Below are 22,442 nucleotides of genomic sequence, written 5' to 3'. Positions count from 1 at the left end.
AGGAAAGACAATTTTCAGCTGAACTTAATTTATTTTCTGGATCCAAAAAGGGTATTTGTAGCAAATGGGAAAAAAAAACAATTTTCCAGAGGATATAAAAAACATCTTTAAATGCGCAACACACCTTCCAACGCTAATATCGTATGCTGACTTTATCACAGGGAGAGTATAAAATCAGTTTCTTTTGGTGTAGGGATTTGGAGAAATCCCTCCATTCTGTAGCTGTATTCATTTGACTCTCTCTTTGTGTGTTTTCATTTCCCCGTCGGCCTATCCAGCATTTCATTAGTCCTCAGTGCCAATACCACATTGTCTTAGATCCTGTCACGGCTTTGCCTTAAGCTAATACCCTCATCTCTCTCTTAGTGTACATCTTGTTCCCATTCTCCTCAATCATACCTCAACCCATTCTACCCTTCTCTTCCTCTCACACTAACCTCCATCATTTTGCTTTCATTTTTTTCTCTGCCTCACTTCTTCTTGCCCTTCTGAGGTGCAGGCTCAGGGCTCTTCCCCTCAGCCAGAGCCAGCTGCTTCTTGAGGTCCAAAAGTTGGGCCACCTCTGCTGTGATCACGGCCTTCTCCGCCTTCTGGGCTTTGAGCGCTCGCACCTTTTCCCCCTGTGAAAGATAAAGTGACACGGTTTAATCGATTGCTCACACCTGAATTTATGCTTGATTAAACAATTCAGTGTTCTAAGGACAAACAGGTTGGCGGCTCTCTTGTCAAATAGTAAGCGATTAATTGAGGAAATTTCTACGTTGGTAATTTTACGCGTCTGTCGGGTTGAGAATTTAGCATTTGGTTCCCCAAAAATTTAACCGCCGCATTAATAGTTAAATGTACTAGGTAAAAAATCAAAAATGATACATCTGGAGATAAAATAAATTTGATCAATTAATTGCAAACACAAGCATTACCAGATACATTTCCAAACAGAGAAACTGATTAGATGTAGGGTTAGAAATTAGCCGCTATTTATTTCGGCGGCCAGTGGTTGGTTGCGGATGTGATTTGATTTTTGGAGGGATCGCATTCACTCCTTACGGATGCTGACATCTGTTATTCTCATTATAAGAAGATTTTAAAGACAAATCAATGCAATTAAAATGAAGTTATTGAAAGAAAAAAAAATAGCTTATCGTGCTGCTTTAATGAGACTCTTGATTCTTAGTCTTAAAATGTGAGAATGGTGTTCACAGATAGCTCAACAGTGTTATGCCATTAGCCAGCACTCTCACCTGCGCAGCCACAGCCTGTGTGAGCTGCTTGGCTTTTTCTGGGTCCACTCCGTTCACCGTCGCCACCTCAGCAGCGACGGCAGCAGCAGGAGCAGCAGGAGCTGGCACAGCGGCAGGCTGAGTGCTGCCAGCGCGCTGAGCTGTTGTCTGAGGGTGGAAACAGACAGATGAAGATGTTTGAATCTGAACCGTTTTGATGGTTATTATTTCTGGAGATGACTTAACTTCATTTCAGACAATAACACTCATCACTCAAAATGTCGACGGGATTTTATGAGTCATGAAGTGTGAATGGACGGTGAATCACACTGGACACACAGGGATGAGTTGAAATTCAAAATCCTAGGACGTTAGATTAGCCGCTAGTGTTAGTGAAGGCATGCGGTAATCAGTATTGACACAGCATAACCAGTATGGACGGGGTCCTCACAAACAAATACTGCTTGATACCTTTTTTTTAGGTGGTTCATCTTCAGGCTAGAGGCAAGCGGTTGAAGAGAAGGTTTAGAGAGGGATTATTTTTATCTATATGATGGATGCGTAATACATAATTTAGAAACATTTATAGTGCGTTTGCTCTGCATCATGTTTCAAAGACAGATACTGGAATTACAAATTCTTATTTGGGGCGACAGTCTGACAGAGGCCCGTGAACGGCAACGCATTATCAAGTCTTTCTTATTTCATTATTCATAAATAGTCAACCTATATTACTACAAGACCTGACTGAACCCATACACAGACCATTAAGCAGCATAAACATCAAATACCTGCTGTCCACCAAATCTCTTCTTCAAAGCCTCTATTTGGTCCGACTCAAGTTTCTGGAACAACGGACTGACCTGGGAATAAAAGGGGTTGTGCGGGGGGGGGACAAAAAAAGGTAGAAATTCAGAAAAATATATGCACGAATATTTAAAAAAGTTTGCAATTGTGGATCCAGCCCAAGGCCAGTGTAGCTGGAAAATTTAACCTGCAGGCTCTGTGCTTGTCTTTGAACAAAGAGGATTATGCAAGTAAGAACGTAAATAACCATGTATGAGAAATGTGCAGAGTTTCCATCATGATCACCACTCTTCAGTGCGGCATTACCCGCTTGTCAGAGAAGTTGTGTGCGCACGAGTGTATGGTGCGTTTGTGTGACATTAGACCAGTGTCGTCTGCTGCTCCTCGTCTGGAGATCTCAGTCACGACTCACTATATAGCCTTGGAGATCGAATGCAGCGTTGGCAGGCTGCTGCAGTCACAGGTCACAACAATTAAGCCTGAAGGGACAAGTGGCCTGAGAGAAACTTGCTGTCCGAAGGCTGAGGCCTCGGAACACCGTCTAGGCTATTATTCTCGAGTGTGTGTATGTGTGTGTTCAGACGACTACAATGTCCTCCAGAGCCTCGAAATATTGACAGACTGTTGCATCCTCATTGTATCACCCAGCGTCAACATACAGGTGGTTCCACAGGTTTTGTGTGTAGCGTGTGTACTTTCTCAGGTCGTACTCACAGTACCGATGCGGTGGCCGGCACTCAGGGAACATACAAAGGAGCCTGTGCCTTGCAACATGGTATTGACGCAAGACTGAGGGGCATTGAGTTGATCCCTGATGGTTTGGCTGACCGTTGGCATGTATGGCAGCAGCATCACTGACAGCAAGCAGGCGATATTCACAGACACACCGGTCACTGTGCCTGCACGCTGCCTGGAGAGGAGAGACGGAGATCAGTCAGTGAGACAGATCGGGAATTTAAACGTTTTGGATACGATGTTCAGAAACAACACTCCTCCTCTATTTGGCCGTTCATACACACATTTATTTCTTTTAAGAATCAATTATGAAAATTAAAATTAAGTTTCCTGTGCTCAGAGATAAATGTGTGTGAATCAAGGAGCCTTTTTAATATAAAATGAGAATTTACACATTTCCGACACAGATCTATCTCCCTTGTAAAACTACAGAGGTACAGATTGTGTTCAGCTGGTCAAGGCTTTCTCACCTTTCCGTGTCTGTTCCCTTGATCTTTTTCCAGGGTTCATTGACCTGAATGTACTGGTTGCCATGGCGAGAGATGTTCAGGATGTGTCTCAGAGCATCGCGGATTCTGGAGGAACATTTCAGAGAAATCTGATGAGAGCATGACCCATTAAACAACATCTACTTCAGTAGAAGTCCAAATATGAGTTAAACTACGAGAGTGTTTTACTTTTAGTGTCGAGATACACCTCAAGATGATACAATTACCAATCAATTAAACTATTAAATGAACTGCCAACTAATCTGATAATCAATTAAGTGGTCTGAAAAACCTTTTCAAAATCAAAATCCTTTGATTCCAGCTTCTTAAATGTGAATATCTCCTGGTTTCTTTTCTCCTCTATGACAGTAAACTGAATATCTTCGGGTTGTGGACAAAACAAGACATTTGACAACATCATCTTGGGCTTTTGGAAACACTGTTCGACATTTTTCACAATGTTCTGACATTTTAAAACCCAAACAACTGACTGACTAATTGAGAAAATAATTGGCAGAATTATACACAATGAAAATAATCGTTAGCTGCAGCCATATTACAGATCTACGAGTAGTGTTGTAAAACTAAACTGACAATTCACTGATACATTTTCAAATTTTAACCACTTTAAATCACTGCACACATTTGCTTCTTAAAAATCACATCAATTAAACTGATAACCCTCTTGACGGGTATGTGAGTTGAATAGTCTTACTTGACTTTGTCCATGAGCTGGATGTACTGCAGCAGCTCCCAGCCCACCAGAGCCAGGAGCTTCTTATCTTCCTGCTGTAGCTCCATCGCAGGCACACAGCCCTCAAAGAACTTAGAGACAAACATGCCAGCTCTAGAAGAGAGAAGGAGAGGGCGGTTTAACAGGACAGATGTAAAAAAAAATATGGGGGTCAGGGAAAAATGTGGGAACGGAGCGAGAAAGGCAGCGAGAGGAAGAGGGAAAGAGAGAGCAAAACGAGCGAAGGGCACGTTACTTGACTTGCTAATTGTTTATAAATTATAGATTTTGTTGCCAGATGTAATTCAGTGCTCTGCTCGTGTAAACTAACACGTTGTGCTGCATTGAGCCTCGTCACGGCTCCTTCATCGCCTCTACATTGTAGCTGTGTCTGCAGCCAGTGATTTTTAAAAACGAGTTTTATGTGTACATCAGGAAAAGATGTTGGTAGTGAGAACGCTTTTGTCATGTCTGATGCAACAGACTGTTCTATATTTTACACATCTCTCAGCCTCTGAGGAAGGTCTGCCAGACCACTGTCACATTCACAATGAACTGTGATTTTGATGTGTGAGCGTGAACTTTGTGTGACCTGCATTCTTAATTTGTTTGAGTCCGTTAATTAGCGAAACTGCCAAACCCTTGAGGTTTTTTCATCCTGTGAAAATAAAGAATATTCTTGCTGTTGGAATAACTGAATCATTCTAATCAATAAAGTCATATTTGCTGCTGGTAAATATTAACTAAGGATTTGCCCATTTCGGTTTGTCAGGCTGATTATTTGTGAAATTGTCGACAGACAGCTTCAACTGAACGGCGATTAGCTGGAACACCGCAGCCAAGAATTGTTTATGAATCTGAAAAGGCGGGCATGAGATGGACACACTGTTGCTAATGATGTTTTGTGACTGGATCCAGGCAAGGACAGAATTTCTTTTCTGAAGCAGAATACTTTCTACCTCCAACACCTTAGGCTGGATGCAATCTACAAGATATTTTTGAACCAATTAGGCATCAACGTTGCTGCCCGAGACCAATTTTGAAGATCAAGGTACTCTGAAAAAAAGCTGCTGAGAAAAATCTTTGATGTGGGATTTAACCCTGATCTTTTAAAAATCATTTGAGGCGATGTAATTGGGGCTAAATTACGCCATCCCAAACAAATTAAGAAAACTAGGGTGAGCCTCTTGTAATAGTTCCAGCAGAGTTTTTTTTTTTCAATGAGTACAACAATCTGAAAACTTAGTTGTTAATTGGACTGGATGACAGTTTTGCTGCGCATTTACTTTTTGAGTGAAACTTATTATGTACAAAGTGTTCGCAACTTGAGGTGGATTGCCCCATTTTTTTATTTCACTGGTGACTGATCTCAACTGATCAAAACAATTTAAACAGAAAGAGAAACCATAACATAGAAAATGTCCCACAGTTAGATGGCTGGGAGCATGAGGACACTGGTGCAGGTGACCTTGTGAGGGTCATTGGGAATTCTGATGTAAATCCTGCTATTTGCTAATCACATATTGGACACAGGAATTCATTTTAAAACATGAAACTGTTAACAACCTGTTGATGAAGTTGCCCAAGTTGTTGAGCAGCTCAGAGTTGTTCTTCAGAGCCATGTCAGCCCAGGAGAAGGCTGAATCTTGTCCCTCTGGACGTACATACAGGAGGTAGAACCGCCACACATCAGACGGGATGCCTGTGTCCTGGGCCATGTCCCCAAACACACCCACACCTCGGCTCTTGGAGAATTTGGTGTCCTCATAGTTCAGATACTCTGTGGGGTAGTTGCAGCATAAGTTACTGTCAAACCTGAACCTTAATGTCCAGTGTGAATGTGATCAGTCATGATGTGCGTGTTGCATAACTGCCAAACAGAGAGAATCCATGTTAAGATCTGTTGTGAATCCCAGTTTATCTAATTATATAACACATAAATGATTAAACTGGTGAAATCAGTCAGTTTAAATAAGTGCTTACCAGTGGCAACGAGGTGGTTGACCAGAGTGTAGTTGTCCTGAGCTCCCAGTAGGGAGCAGGGAAACACCACACTGTGGAATGGCACATTGTCTTTGGCCATGAAGTTGTACAGCTCCACCTGGTGGCAGAGACACAACACTGCACTGTGAGGATGACATCATATTAGATCATCATGAGATCATCCAGTTCAAAGAGGACTTATCAGCTCTCCCCAACCCCCATCTCTCTCCCTCTCTGCAAACACAGGCCATCACACACACACACACACACACACACACACACACACAACAGAAGCTCTGGGGTTTCAGATGGAGAGATGAGATGAGTCAGTGAGAGTGAGCAAGAAATGTTGGATTTTGTTTTTTATCTACAAGATTTTTTTTAAGAACTTGCAGTCAAGGAGGAAACAGACCTGTTTTTTTTTGCTTTAACTTATCATTCTGAAGTAAATGTTGATTGCGCAATGTAATGGCTATGTAGTAATGACATCATCTACATTTAGATTGGGTCCCTGTAAGCCTCGCTTTCTTTGTGCAATTCTGTCTGCCACCAGGTTCGATTTCCTGGGAAAATGAAGGCTCAATTTACGGCACAAAAAAAATGTGTCAACGATTGTGCAACCAAAACAGGTAGAGGATAGCACTTTTGTTTTCCCCTGTAGTGATCGATAGCTATCCTTAGCTACCAAAGAGTATCAATGTAAGTTCTTTGCACTTATGATCCCCAGTAGCTGAAATGCTGGACTCTGGAACTAGAGATGTTGTGATACCATTTTTTCCTTCCAGATACTGATTCTGATATCTGAACTTGTGTATCCGTCAATACTGACTGCTGACCTGATACCACTGTGTTTAAAAAAAAACAAAAAAAAAAACTTCTCATCCTGTACGGATGTGATACAATTTCTATCATTGCTGTATGGCATGGCTCAGGTTAAACCCTTTGTAAAACATGGACAAAGACGTACAGAGAATGAACACCGTAAAATTAATTAACCATTAACTAATTTGGCTGTCAGTCATAATAAAAAATAAGATTTTAGGAATAAATAACGATTCCTTAAAAAGCTTTAATTGCAGCAACAATTTCATAAAATAAAAGACATTTAAATAGTTCTGTCACAGTAGTGCATCCGCAACTTAATGTTACTGAAATCAATTCTTCTTCGTCTCTGAGACAGTAGTTGCCAGTGGTTGTACAGCTCAACTTGCTGTGTAGGCTGGTGTTTTAAAGCGGTGAAGAATAATTCAGTTCCGGGAAAACTGCCATTTTATTTAGGTGTGAAACTACTTCACAGTTTATTAATAAATTTTGTGGTATCAGACTGGTGTATAGACTTGTGTAGCTGCAATACCAGATCCAGCTTTTTAGGCATTTCTTTTTAGGCAGAAGCACTTCCCGTACTGGTATCGGTATTAAACTTGAAAAGTTGTCTGTCTCCACTTTGAATAAAGAACAATCTAGCAAACTAACACACCTGCTACTGTATGTGTGGGTGGCTGAGCTTTAAATATCATCTCGTACTTGCACACATTTCAAGTAGTTCCCCATTTCTAAGTAAAGCAGATGACAGCACCATGAAAAACAAATATTTTCATTTCTTTTTTCAGTGTTACACAGCACATGCCTTTGTAATTGACCCACAAACTTGGTCTTACACAATGATGATCTGGTTATATACAAAGCTTTTGTTGCTTTGCCCTATTTTCATTCCTTTTAATGCTGTCTGAAAATATGTACGCTGGACTCTGGTTCTGGCTTGCTTTGATTTTATGGTGTCTTGTAAGCCCATGCAGGCTGGGCATAGCTGCATAACACAATAAAAAAGAATGCATTCATTCATATCAAGACAACCTATGGTAGACTGATAATGCTGAGACTTTTATCACAGAGGGGAGGAATCTAGAAATAAATGGCAGCCACAAAGCACAAAGAGCCGTACTGCCTTCCACACATTATATGGTGTGTACATTGTAGCTGTGGATACAAAACTGATTGTGCATTTCATTCATAATTAAAGAGGTTATGTCTGTTTCACATTAGTGTTATATGGGGCTAGGAATTTCACCGTGCAGAATACCAGATGGGGCAATGAAAAAAGCAATCAGATCCATTCTGTGTTATAAAAAGGACAAAAATCTGTGCCAAGCTCGTGCATCACTACTCTGCTCGGTTCATAACGTCTTAAATGTGTGTTAGGGAGAAGAGGTAGGAGGGGTAGGTTACCTGATGAGGATTCTTCCACCACTTTTCCCATTTGTCGGTGTAGTTGGCGGTGATGGACAGATAACCAATTGGGGCGTCAAACCACACGTAGAACACCTGCAGTGGCAGCAAGAGAGAGAGACTTACAGAAATGAATTACGGATCACATGAACCAAAAAAAAAGGAGACGAAGATTAGGAGGAATGAGAACATCTTTAAGAAGCACATTGTGACTTCAGTCCCTCATGTATTATTGTTTGGAGAAAGTTTTAGTTGAGTGTACTAAAAGAAGTGGTCATGTTCAAACATGTCAGACCTAGAGAGTCTCCCAGTGTGCTACTGGAGAGCACTGCAGTATCATCAGTAACTGCAGAATTTGCAAACAGCTAATGAAGTGCATTGTCATTTTCAATGTTTAATTGGGAAGCTGACCTTAGATATTAAGTGCTTGCATTCATTATCTTCTCAGCAGGTAATTTAGTTGAGCAGTAGGGCTTTGTTATGCTTTAATAAAGAAGAGGAAAACACAGAGTGCTGTGTGCATCTACTGTATGATAAAAAAGAAACAAGGAAATAGCAAGATTTGATATGTGATTTTTTTTGTTTTTACTGTACATGACAATAGCAGACCTTCTCTTGAAAGTCAGGATGGGGCACTGGGGTTCCCCACTTCAGGTCCCTGGTGATGCAGCGAGGTTTAAGTCCATCTCTCAGCCAGGAGCGAGTGATCTGTTTGGCATTCGCTGTCCAGTCTCCTGTGTTGGTTGACTTGTCCAACCACTGCTCCAACTGAGGCTCTAGCTGCATGAGAGAAAGAGCAAGAATGAATATGCTTACAGAAACACCACATGTCTTAACTCGTAACCACAGATCCAGACAGAGTAAAGCCGTTTATATAATAAAATAACCACAGGGATAACTGCTTTTCACAAGCTATCTGTCTTTGAATACTACTTACACTTGGTGTTTGTACTTTTCTAAACAGGCTAACTCTGTCTTGATCCCTGTGAGCAGAAAAGCACCGTCTAAACTTACATGCAGTGTGAAAAGCATACCTTTGGCAGGTCCAGGAAAAGATGTTTGGAGGAGCGGATGACTGGAGTCTGCCTGCAGACCTTACACTGTGGTTCCTGAAGGGGACAGATATCAAAAATTATCAACCAGAAATGTTATGGCCATTGCTGCTACCATCATTCTCTTTCTAATAGTCTTAGTGGCAATAATCAACTCACCCTGAGCTCCACAGCATTGATCAGCCGCCCACATTTGTCACACTGGTCACCACGAGCTTCTGGGTATGTGCAGTGGGGACAGGTGCCTTCTACGAAGCGGTCAGCGAGGAAGCGCTTGCAGTGTTCACAGCGCAGTTGCTCCACCGTGTCCTCCACGAGGAAGCCATGCTTGTGGAGTCTCCAGAAAATATCCTGTGCGATCCTGAAAGGATAAGTGAGGACAAAGGTAGTTGAATGACTACATTTTTTTTTTTTTTTTTTTTACCTGACATATGGAAATTAGCAGTTCATTAAACCGTGACCCTGTTTTTGTTTTAAAACCAAGATTAATACAGCTCCTCCCTACTGGCTGGAAAATGATGTAAGCTTTATGGATCAATATAGAAACTAGAGCAATATACAAGAAAAAGAAGATGAAGGGAAGAGGGTTGGTGTTGGTTTGGTAAAACAAAACATCAAGTACAACAAACCCAGCTGATGGTAATCTTTGGTGTTGGATTTGTAAATCTAAAATGTAAGACCAAACATCCAAAGCACTTTTCATGCATCAAGTCAAAAGTCTTTAATCTGTGGGCCTTTTTCACTTTTCAAAGAGCATGGTTCTGGTGCATGGTGTTTGATGCCTCTTATGTTTTACTTATCAAAGCAAAGGCCACAAAACAAGAGTTTTCATCTTTGTAATCCTTAAGTCTCATCTTTACTGAAGAAAAAAATGCCTCTCTTTTGTTTCCCATTTCTTCGTTTATGTAGGTAAATCCACAAAGAAACCCGGTGTACAAACACATGTACAAAAACAAAATAATCTGACACTTTACCCATACACACACTGACAAGAAATCTCACCCACTGCATTGTTTTCATTGTTTCAGTAATTCCTTAGAGCAACAATCCATAACTTTGAAGCAATTAATTTCTCCTCCAGACTTGTTACCTCATCAATATTATAAAATAGATACTTTATAGCAGAATGTCCAATTTATTTTTCCTAGACTTACTCTGCCAATGCCTTTTATTTCTGCTGACTTCTTAAAAAGTTACGTTGTAAAAAGTGACACTGTTTCTTGAATATATACATAACTATAATATCGCAATGAAGTCGAACCTCATCTGACTTCCTGAATCTACAGTTAAACACAAGCCTTGCCTCAGTTAATGGGTGTTGCACCAGTGTGTGACTAACTCGTAGGTCACAGGCATGCAAGAAAAACAAAGTTTTCTTCATAAATTCAATGTAACAAGGGGTGAGTAATTGATACAGAAATAGTCGTTTTGTGAATAAAGTATTCCTTCAACCAGCAATGTATCTGAAACTACAGTACCGTTCTCATGTGTCACACTTGTCACCTACGAGTTGGTCAAACACTGGTGCAACACTCGTTAACTAAGGCATTTTGTGGGTGAAATATTTCTGAAACTAATAGGGTTTATTTTGCATTTGGTAAAAATCAGAAATGTAAGTGATGACCTAAATTCTACAATCATGCACAATAATCTCTGAGCTTAAGCAGAGTAGAATTTATGCATGTGAGGGCTAGACGTCCACACCACTATCTACTGCAAGATTACAGCAATCCTATGTTACGTAATTGTGTAGTAATCATATGGAAACGTGTTTGCCCCTTTATACCAAAGCCAAGCAATATCAGAACCACACAAACCAGGAGAGGATGAGCTCTGGATTATTACTGGAGAACTCTCTGTTTAGCTTCATCTGGTTGTTTACCTTTGATTGTGATAAAAGAAATGCCCTGTCTTTAATTTTTCACACAACTGTAGATTACATTTCTAACTGCAGCCTTCCTCCCTGCTTCCACTTACTCTGTCTGCTTCTCGGTTGTGGTTCTGCCAAAAAAGTCAAAGTCAATCTGGAACCACTTGTAGATGTTGGAGTGGATGGCGTGGTACTTGTCGCAGATCTGCTGTGGTGTCAGACCCTCCTCTCTGGCCTTGTTCTCTGTAGCTGTGCCATACTCATCTGTGCCACATATAGACAGCACGTTCCAGCCTCGCAGACGGCCATACCTTAGAGGAGAAGATGCACGGACTCAGTAAAGCAAGACACAAGGGAGATGGCAGGTGAGAGAACAATGTAGAGACAAAAAATGAAATAAAACAAATATAAGGAGCATGAGAGAAATGATGATGGAGACTTACAGAGTGAACACAAGTGAGAGTAAGTGAGGAAGAAAGAACAACAAGAAGATGGAAGAATGGCCAGTTTGTGGGGACGGATATAATGGAAAGGTTTAATTGTAATGTTGGGAACACATTACAGGTTCACACATGCCTGTACATTACGTATGCGCAAGACTGCTCTCCTGTAAATGTTCTTAAAAATGTGCTTGGCATAGAGGTCAATATCTTTTTCATGATTATGAGTATATTGCTGGCACCTGTGTAAATAAAAAAAGGAATTACAAGATTAAATTCTACCTGCTGAAGACATCTGTGCTGAGGACGCAGCCAATGATGTTGCCCAGGTGGGGGACATTGTTGACATAAGGCAAGGCACTGGTCACAAGCAGGTTTCGCTTTCCCTCCTGTGGCAAACTGAGCGGAAGCAAACAGATCTGGGGTTTAATCTTCCTGTCTCATTACTCCTCAAGAGTTATATTGTCTTCCTCTGGGTTACATTTCTACATGTTACAGCTCAACTGAATTTACTCTTCTGCTTCTGCTGGTAACATAGTTTGTGGGACTGTACCACAAGAAGATAATCTATGTGATCCTCACATAATCATATAACATCCTAAACTGCAAAATGTACTGTACACACTTATTATAAGTCACTCTGAGAGTATCTGCTTAAAGCCCTTTTTATTACTTACATGGGGTGCTGTCTGTCTGCAGCTGCCGGGCAGGCATTCAACCCTTTACTCCAGGTGAGAGCAGCTGCCTCCATCTCCTCCTCCGAAACCACACGATCACCTTCCTCACACTGGACAAACATTTAGATGTAGAGAATCGTTAATTGGGATTTAAACACAGATCAGCTAGTAAGGTTAGTAATCTCCACAAGCAGATATTTGTATCTTAATCCTGGTGTTGCATTAACTTTAATTTGTTAAATAGTTTCACTGGCCAAAAATTTGTAATGGTACTTTGAGTATTTCCATGACCTATAAATAATTTCCAATGTTTTAAATTTTGATCAACAAATCAAAAGTTTATTGCCACAGAAAGCGGTGAAATGATAAAACAAGCTGTTCCATTAACAATTAATAATAAACTGGCTTTGGGGAATCACAAGGACTAAAGATTGAAATTAGCTCCATTTCAACATGATACTGACAGACTTAAGTATATGCAGAAAGTTGGTTTCGTGTTCAGTGACTTTAAAACTATTTTTAAATGGAGAGTTAGCCCCGAAAATCAAAAATACATATTTTCCTCTTACCTGTAGTGCTATTTATCAGTCTTAATTGTTTTGGTGTGAGTTGCTGGGTGTTGGAGATATCGGCCATAGTGATATCTGCCTTCTTTCCGATATAGTGAACTAGATGGTACTCCTTTTTCTGGTGCTCCAAGTATCAAATAAATAAATTTGAAAAACTCTACAGCAATGTCGCCAACTGAATCACCAAGCAGAAGGAAGCGTGCATCTACCTATGGACAAGAGGCTCATGCTCGTGACAGCAGGAGATACAAACATTGATGGTGTCCCTCTCAGCCTGGGCTGTAACATGAAATGGCTCAGTGGTGCTAGGTGAGCTAGCAGGGGTAGTTCTGTAAAAGTAAAATAGTTCCTGCATGAAACTGCTCACAACAAGGTCTGTGGATTATCTTGAGTAACTGGGTCATGATTTCTGGAAGGAGGCATTGCTGATGAGTTTTTCAAATGCATTTTTTTTGGTGCAATGAGCACCACAAGCCAAGTGCCATCTAGTTCCATTATATTGGAGAGAAGGCAGACATCTCTACAGCCGAACATTCCAACACTCACACCAAAACAATCTAGACTGATGTACAGTATGTAAAAGGAAAATGTGCATGTCTGATTGGGAACTATCCTTAATAAACTACTTCTTGTTATGGTTATGAATCAAGTTCACAAATCTTTGATGAACCAAATAATCAAACTGTATGAGTAACACTGTGTGATGTTTTTTGGTGTAGTGTTTCCTTCTCTGGCAGGAGCAATTTTTATCAAGATGTGCCTTCTCACAAAGCTACCATATCAACAAAACACAAAAATACATTCAACTGTTCAGTGTCAGGTTTTTTTTAGAACTGTATCACCAACTCCAACCTGACGTTTTGACCTCTAACCCAAGGCCTGAAGCTACAGCATTTATCATTCTGATATACACACACTACAACTTCCACTGACGGGGAGCCATAACTGCTGCTGCTAAAATTTGATTGACACCTGTTCAAATCCTCCCATGCTTGAACAAGAAGGAGAACACAGGACTTAAGAAATAGTGATGTAAGTCTATATGCTGTATGTTCTTTATCCTAACACGGGTGTTAATGTAGCTTTCAGGCTACAGCCACGTTAACTCTCACACGGAGAGAGCCCTGCTTAGTTTAAGTGAGGTGAATTCAATCCTGGCAACCCTTTGAATGCTTTAACTTTCCGGCTCAAAGCTCCAGTGAAGTAAAGACAAAATGTGGGAAAGGAAGCGTGTGACAGTACATGTGTCTTGTAAGGTGTTGTTTGTGTTAGTGCATCTATAGCTCTACGAAAATAAAAAAGACATTTTCTTGGAAACCACACAGAGTGCACATGTTCCCTGAGGCAAAAGCACAAGTGTAGTTAAATACTGAAGCACTTCTGAATGCTTTTTGTTCTGTATGAATGCTTTAAGTCTAATAGTTATCCTGATGATGTGGCTGATACCTCAGCAGGGTTGCTGTTGCATGGCTGTGTGTCTCGGCACTGGCTGCTCTGAGGGGCAGGCTGCCTCTGCATGTAGCTCTTCATGCCCTGCAGGCCTTTGCCCTGCAGCACTTTCTGAGCAGCCGACTGGCAACTGTGCATAACAGCCCCACGGTCAAACCAAGCTTTCACAGACGTACGTTCACCTGTAAAATGGAAAAGACGCAGGGAAATGGTAGGGGGAGAAAGGGGGGAGAGAAGGGGGAGGGCAGACAGAGAAAGTGAATGGTTGCAGTAAGGTCCATTTTAACATAGAGATAAAAAAAAAATGTGAATAAGACATTTAAAAATTAAAAAAAAAAGCAAAGAACTTGAGGCATATGTGTGACCACTAACAAAGTATTAATAGTTTTATCACTACTTACCCAGTGCTAGTGAAGAGTCAGATAAAATGGGGTACAGCGCAGCCCACAAAACAACATCAGCAACTGAAACAGTTTCCTGAAACACAGCAAAGGGTGAAGGGTAAGTTTGATATTTTTCAACCTTGACTCTATTTTTTTCAACAGTTTTTGAAACTGGTCCAGTATTGAGCATTAGGGCTGCAGCCAGCAGCAGTAAAACAGGCTGCAATATAACAACAACATGTTTGCTTCGTCAATGTGTGTGACTGAAAGTGCTTATTTTTACCACCGACAGGCTTAGATTATTATTCTTAGTGTCTGACAAGTTATGGAAAGGATCCCTACAGAGTCGGAACTTGTTGGTGAAGAGTATGATCCTTGTTGTTTAACCTGAAACAGCCCAAAAAGCTATCACTAATTCCATCAGACTCCACTTAAATAAACAGTAATTTTAATCATTGGAAAAACACTCTCCATTCAAAGTCGACAGAAATAAATAAAATTTACAAAATTGTCTTAATTTGTCTCCCCAACAATTAAAATAAACCCTTAACTCATCCAGTTAGATCTGAAAATATACTGGCTCTGTACACTCTAAATTTAATGTTTTTTTAAATGCAGGCTGGTAGAATTGGCAAAGGCAGTTTCTGATATGTTTCTGGTTAAACTTTGAGAATCTTACTCTAACTAAATGTCTATCACTGTAAGGATCATGTCCAGAGCCTGTCAGAGCCTGCTGCAGCACTCTTGCTTAATACTGGACCTATTTCAAAAATTGTTGTCACCATTAGTCACTTAGACACACAAACATGGAAACAAAAGCCCCCCTGGTTGGAAAATACTAAACTTTCCCTTTAATAAACATAATGTTTTTATTATTATTATTTTATTATTACTTATATTCTATTCAATTACCACGGACTAATCCTGAACTTGGCATGTGTCATTTCCTGTCATCCCATCAAATAAACCAAAATGTTTGTTGTTTTGAAAGCCCTAAACAATACAGAAGAGGGATATACCCACCCCCCTGTGACTTTCTACATACAGACTTACCACGAGAAAGACTATTTTCAGCATGACTGTTTTGTGCTTTTGCATCTCACTATATAAGGACTGCTGTTACAGCCTCACTGTGTGTGCTTACCACAGTTTTTCTTGTGCTTTACACAGGGCTCCTCCAAGCCATGCCAATCACCAAGAGACTGAACAAAACATATTTCTGTACACATGAAATGTATGACAGACGCAGATGACTTGTTGCCACAGGGGCTGCATATACCACAGAGAGCTGCTCCCCCACCCCCACCCACTCAGACACATCTGCAACGTAAGGGAGCTCCTCCCCAGATAAATCTTTTTAACTTAAAAATGCATCACTAGCTCAGCATCAGCAGCTGAAAAAAAGACAAGAAGAAAAAGAAATGTTGCCGGAGGAGCCTGATGTGGCACAGAGGAGACGCTCAGTTTAGCTCGGCTGAGCTTCCACAGAGGCATCATGAACTTTTGACTTGATCATATAATATATAGCCTGAAAAGGCCTTGTTTGAGTGAGTGTGTTTGTCTTTATCTTGTGTCAATTAGGAGCTATACATGGCGACTAAATGGGCACTGAAAAATTGAAAGTGCAGTCATTAAACAGGAGAAGTTGATGCTTTACCCCAGTTAAATATGGCGTGTTCGCCTTGCTCAAGCTTTGCTCCAAGTAGTTTAGGGGCCCCTGGAGGACCTTGGACACCTCTGATCCTTTTCCCTGCAGCACTGCCACGTGAAGGGCCTGTAGCAGTGCAGGCTGCACACATAAGACAAAAGGGAGATTAATTAGAATTGATTGAATGACATTAGATCAAGCAGCAAACCAAAGAAGCATGACTGAGGTTAAACAATTCATTTTCTTAAACCCTGCAGAGCAAGCTGATAGATTTCTTCAGTACATTGTTCTTTTCAGAGCATGAGCTTTAATCATTTAGATGCATGGATTTACGTCCCTGTTGGCAACACACTGATGAACAGTAAGAGGATTTTGCACAAGAGAATGTAGAAAAGCATGCACTGAAAATAGTTTGCATCTCAAAGAGGTTTAGTGTATTGTACAACAGATTACAAGCAAACTGAAAGGTCTGTTTTTATGGAAAGCTTACCTGAAGATCTGTGGCCTCCCATTCGAGCCACTGACTGCAAAGCTCACTGGATTCTTGTCCGTTTACTTCAAACAGGTATCTAAGGTGTTAAAAAGTGGAAAACAGAAGGAAGTTGTGTCAAAGAGTTGCATCTCACTTTGTTTCAAAAGGAAATTACTCATAAACACACCTAAAATATAGAAATCTGCAACACCTTCACCTTCAAGAGTTAGTTACAGTATGCCTCAAACTTTTATTGCTATATCATATTGTCAAACTAAACTATTAGCAGTTCAGTTCCCTGATATTGTTAGGGCCCACAACAATGGTTGTCAACCATTTTTTGTGTCAAGGACCCCTGAATTAATACACATTAGGTCATGGACCCCCATTTGAAGATTTCGATTCAGAGACTTCCATCTGAAGATTCTGATTGTTATATGATTAAGACCAGAATTCTACAGTTGTAACTACAGTTGAGGAGATAACCACAGAGTAAGTGAAACCTATGATAAGAATAGTCACTCTTATGACTTCTATTACCACTAGGCTCACTTCTCCTAAATCAAATAGTGAAAATACTATTCACCATTTTTTGGGGACCCCTTGACGCCTTCAAAGACATCCTTGTTGAGAACCACTGGTTTATAATATAATCATAGCATTTTCAAATCACTACATTATCAGATCTGTCAGATTCATCACCAATTATATATTCTTTCATACACTTTCCATAACTGCTTATCCTGTTAGTGGTCGTGGGGAGGGCAGGAGCCTATCCCAGCTGACATTGGGCGAGAGGCAGGGTACACCCTGGACAGGTCACCAGACTATTGCACTCACACTCACATTCACACCTACACCTACGGACAACTCAGAGTCACCAATTAACCTGCATGTCTTTGGAAATTTCAAAACGGACATTAAAATAGGAAACATGCTTTTGGCTGCTGAAAGGGTTAAAGAATCAGCAAAACTCTTGGCAAACTCACTCTTTTTTTGGGTTCCTTTGTGATCATTCTCTCTGAATTCTGAGGTTTTTGCGGGTCTGTGAACGCACCACAGTCAGAACTCTTCATAAGTTTTACAGTTTTTATTTCAGCAGCAGTTTGCTGACTTTTAGTCCCGCGGAGGGATTAAGAAACAAACTGTTTGATTGTCAAACTCAAGACTTCCTTTCGATCAGTTTATGGTCAGATTGATCAGGTCTATTCAGCAAAAGAGAGCTCCAAAATAACCTAAATGTGGCGGCAAATGCTGATATTGTGGCGGTGCGCCAAATTAAAGAATGTGTGGGAATCCCTGGTCTCATACTGCAGGCCCTTGAACTGAATCCAATCAACATCTTATTGTGTCAGACTTAGTTTGGATTCTTTGCTCTGATATCTGCAAATATCACATTGTTTTCTAAAGAAACAATGGGATGGGAGGAAAATTGTGATTTAAACATCTAGAGGTACATAACAATGCAGATGAATTTCATTTGCACAGGTTTTTAGGATCTCTATCCCAAGCAGTTAAAACAAAAACTATCTGCATGGTTAGATACTGATTGAGACAAGTCAAAATATATTTTTGTTGTTAAACTGACGCTTTAACAGTTCAGGTATCTGAAAATTTGCACAGAGGCAGTGATTATCAGCCTCCGAATTATTGCCAACTTGGCATTGGCATTCATAAATGAGAGTCTACTGACCGGCAGATGGCATTAGAGCTGAAAAGGTGCAGTCCACTCGGCAGGAGCAGGGCTGGCAAGGCTGGACGGCTAAGGAAGGGCACCACTTTCTCTGAAGAAAGAGAGAAATCACATCACGTTTATTTAGATCACACCAAATAAAATACATACAACAGCGGACAATATTATTATGTCGATTAGCATGTTTCTAGTTAGACTGGATTCTTCACCTGATAAAACGTACTGAGACAAAATGTAAATCATCTTTCTACCAGCTGTGTCTTTAAAGAGAGAGTGAGAGACTGAGGGAATCTGCACCCATTAGGTCTAATTTATTTCAACACTTTTCTGGGCAGAGATTATATTTAAATTCAGCGCTGCATCTTCAAGGACAACCAGTAACACGAGACGCCTCAAATGCTTCAGGGATAATCCTGTGATCAAATTCTCAGCCTCAATACTTTACAAGTTACTAGAATAATCTATGATGAACACAAAGGTCACTTACAAGGTCAAGGATCCTCTTAATCTGGAATTTCTAACCACACGAGGGATGCTGAGAATACATTCTAATACATCCTTACTTTGATGAATACAATTTTTATATGCCACTGTGGCTCTGGGATTGGATACAGCAGGAATAATACTTACATTTTTTATTACATCCATCAAAACGAATGTGCAATATTTCAGACTTTGTGATAAATTGACTGGGAGATAACAAAAATAACAGATCATCTTATTCTGATCAAAACAGTACTTTATTGTTCAACAGATTTCGAACAAAACGCATACTGATTTGTATGATACTATGTACTTCCACCCCTAATACTGTTAATACACATAATATATCTCAGAGTACAGTCCACTTCATTCATACACTGAGGCTGTGTGCCAGATGGTCCTGGTTATTCATCTCAGTGATCCAGCTCCCACAGAAGACTAGCTCACATCTGGGACTTGAGAGAGTGAAGCCTCTTTCACATGCCTGAGACAATCACAACATAAGCCCAAAGCTGTGGTGTATTACCATTTAATTAGAATCTAATTCTTTTACAGAGCAGCATCTAGATGATGTTCCACAAGACAATGCATCTACTAAGAAGTACCCTAAAGTTGCAGTAGCAAGGGGATACCAGCCCATATGTTCCAGCTATATTCTGTGTTGAAAGGGACAATAGACCATGTTTAACTCATAACTTAACTTAGCCTTGGAGGGACTACTGGTATTATAACAGCCTCTCCGTCGTCACAGACTAATCACATGACCATCAATGGACTCCCGTCTCTGGAGGGATGAGTAATTGAGTTGAAAGCAATATCATGATTGCCATACAGACTTTTGTCACTGTCAAAACACGTTGTAGCACGGCTTAGATGGCTCAATTTAAAGGCCGACCTGGATTTTCATGACATAGGCATCCTCTCCTCTTTCTCTGTAAATAGGACAGCGTCTGCCTTGTTTGGTTGAACAAGATTTCAGGTCCTTCATTATTACCTCTGCCATGGAAGTTCAGTTTGTTTGTTTGTCAGCAGGATTACAGAAAAACTACTGGCCCAAATTTCATGACACTTGGTGGAAAGGTGTGGCATGGGCCAAGGAAGGACCGATTAAATATTGGAGCAGATCTGAATTACTGGGCGGACACATGAATTATTTTTCGCTATTTCCAAGATGGGTCATTTGGCCTTAGTGGAGGTCTGCGCTCTACAAGTGCCTTTCAAGTCTATCACTGTTTTTTGTTAGGTCAGGGTTAACAGTATAACACTGTATGCCAGATCAGATGTTAAAGTGAGACTGCAGTCAGCTTCATTGCTTTGAGGAAATATTTTCTATTCCCCCAAACCTGACAGACTGATTAAAGAATTTGATTTTTGAAAAATATGGTGGCTTTAAACAATGTTCAGTGTTGCACAAATCACCTCATACTATGTCCCTTTACAATTTAAGGCAATTTGAGTTTTTGAACTTGCTTGGTATTGACCCTGACCAGTAGTGGAACTACTAAGTACGAAGTACATTTACTTAAACACTGTACTTATGTATTTTCTTTGACCTTTTACTTGTACTTCTAATATTATAATTTTTACTCCACTACATTTATCTGATGACGTTAGTGTCTACTTACTTTACACATTAAGAGTACTTATACAAATGTAATCAACAAATTAAGTATAATGAATTAATATGGTTAGAGATAAGACTTTATTGATAACTTGGGAAAATGTACCTGACAGCATAGTGTAAAAAAAATGGCTCTAACTTTACCAGCCACAACATCAAAGTGATAAACACAGAGCATCACTAATGAGAATCACATAAAATATATTATTCTGAAACGGGCCACTCTGAGCACTCTACTTTTTGTACTTTAATTACATTTTAATGCTGATACTTTGTACTTTCAAGTAAACTTTTGAATGCAGGACTTTAGCCTACACTCAGATCTTAAAAAATATTTAACATATAAGATGATTCACAAATATAAAACCGACCTATGAACACTAATGTGCGTGTGTGCGTAAATTAATTTTTGCTTGAGAGTTTTGGGGTATAAATAATAATACATTTTGTTTTGCTTGTTAGTGTTACTGTCATTGTATAAGATTAAGATTAAGTTCCACTGACTGTCACACACCTGAGTGTGTGAAATTTGTTCTCCACATTTGACCCATCCCCTGAGGGAGCGGTGAGCAGCAGCATCATGTGGTGATCTAACCTCCCAATTCAAGAGAACATTACAAAACATGTAATGTAAAAGGGGAAGTTGCAGAACGCTAAGGACTCATCCTACACTTGGTTTGTCACTGCTTAAAAGTGATGACTTATTTCTCTTACTTGTGTCAATTTGAGGCATATAAGTTGGAAAATGACTGAGATAAACTATATTTAACTGAACTTTTAATTGTAACAGAGCATTTCTACACTGTAATAGTGCTACTTTTCCTTAAGTAAAATGTCTAGGTCTAAGTACTTCCTCCACCTCTGGACCTGACTGAAATTAACAATACATGAATCTATGTATTGTTCCACAGATTTGTCTTCCCTGTAGTCATCTAAAAAGCAACAATAACCATCCCTAGTATACATATTAAATCACATTATTCCTGTAAAGATACTGGGTCAGAATTACCAGCATATTTGATTGTGTCTGTGTGACACAGCCCAACAACTTGACAACATAACCCAAACTAAGTGACGTTAAACCCGGACTATTCCAGGCATGAAAGGTGTATACTGTTCTATACTGTACAGGTAAAAGCCCAACACCTGTATACACTGCTACACAAAGGCTACATGAGGCTGTAGTAACAAACAGTACTAAAACAAGACAAACAAAGCAGTGATGTGCAGTAAGAGAGCTTTCTAGCTGCTTCTCAGATGCAGATAAGTTGTCAATCAGTGACTGACAGTTAGCAGTTGAACAGGGCTAAGTTACAGCTAACGTTAGCTTGCTACTCCACAGTTACAACCGTCAGTTAACAGCACCGAAACTTCATTAAACCACAATTTCTATTTAATTAAGTGTTATCAGTCGACAATAGAGTTGGAGTAACAACAGCACGTTAATGATAAGCTTACTGTGCTGTCTTACCTTCGTGGTTGACATACTGGACGTCACACTGAACTCCAGTCACTTCTAACGCTGCTAACACCTTCAGGCAGTGCGGGTTGCCTTCACTGACGAAGAGCTTCATCTGGCCGTTGATACTCCGCTTTGCTGGGACTAATGGGGGCAATATATATTATACTTTAAAACAAGACACGTAGCTGCTGGTAGTAACTTTACCGGTGAGTGTGGTCCACACACGCTGATGCAAGAAGCATTGGACATTTACAAATGGCGGAGATGTAGTTTTGGAGCGCTGTCTGAGGCGTTCACAGAAGCGGTAGCTAGCTGTTACATGGACCACACCTCCCATGAATCATTCCACATATTGTAACTTCAGTATGAATGAGATCTGATTGTTTTTGTTTCCTCCTTAGCACCGCCGGGCGGGATTGGTCTCTCGTGAT

At 40.2% G+C, this 22,442-nt stretch overlaps 1 protein-coding gene across 2 annotated transcripts; it reads right to left on the bottom strand.

Moving 5' to 3' along the window:
* Window positions 1–11: 11 nt before the first annotated feature.
* mars1 (methionyl-tRNA synthetase 1) lies at window positions 12–22,299 on the bottom strand. 2 transcript variants are annotated; one of them, XM_049573674.1, is made up of 22 exons: window positions 22,021–22,299; window positions 18,446–18,536; window positions 16,771–16,849; window positions 16,290–16,421; window positions 14,651–14,726; window positions 14,247–14,431; window positions 12,232–12,341; window positions 11,837–11,953; window positions 11,222–11,425; window positions 9,404–9,605; window positions 9,227–9,301; window positions 8,802–8,972; window positions 8,193–8,288; window positions 5,967–6,084; window positions 5,550–5,763; window positions 3,966–4,097; window positions 3,233–3,337; window positions 2,742–2,937; window positions 2,012–2,083; window positions 1,692–1,718; window positions 1,242–1,388; window positions 12–620 (listed from the first exon to the last, which is right to left on the bottom strand). In XM_049573674.1, exons 1-22 carry the CDS (start codon window positions 22,121–22,123, stop codon window positions 471–473), a joined length of 2,802 nt encoding a protein of 933 aa, XP_049429631.1. In that variant the 5' UTR covers window positions 22,124–22,299; the 3' UTR covers window positions 12–470. The 2 variants fall into 2 exon arrangements, with proteins under 2 accessions (XP_049429631.1, XP_049429639.1); XM_049573682.1 differs by lacking the exon at window positions 1,692–1,718.
* Window positions 22,300–22,442: the final 143 nt, after the last annotated feature.

Source organism: Epinephelus fuscoguttatus, linkage group LG1 (assembly GCF_011397635.1).
Source record: "Epinephelus fuscoguttatus linkage group LG1, E.fuscoguttatus.final_Chr_v1".
Taxonomy (NCBI): domain Eukaryota; kingdom Metazoa; phylum Chordata; class Actinopteri; order Perciformes; family Serranidae; genus Epinephelus; species Epinephelus fuscoguttatus.
The sequence above is the reverse complement of the archived record's forward strand: the minus strand, read 5'-3'. Positions and strand labels throughout refer to the sequence as shown.

What these genes read in the sequence shown, in the direction of transcription:
- mars1 (XM_049573674.1), bottom strand. Translation starts at nt 22,123, where the DNA reads ATGAAGCTCTTCGTCAGTGAAGGCAACCCGCACTGCCTGAAGGTGTTA. An exon ending in AGCTCTAATGCCATCTGCCG is followed by an intron (nt 16,850 to 18,445) that starts GTCAGTAGACTC and finishes TTAACACCTTAG; the next exon opens with ATACCTGTTTGAAGTAAACG. An exon ending in ACAACCGAGAAGCAGACAGA is followed by an intron (nt 9,606 to 11,221) that starts GTAAGTGGAAGC and finishes TTATCCTTTCAG; the next exon opens with GATCGCACAGGATATTTTCT.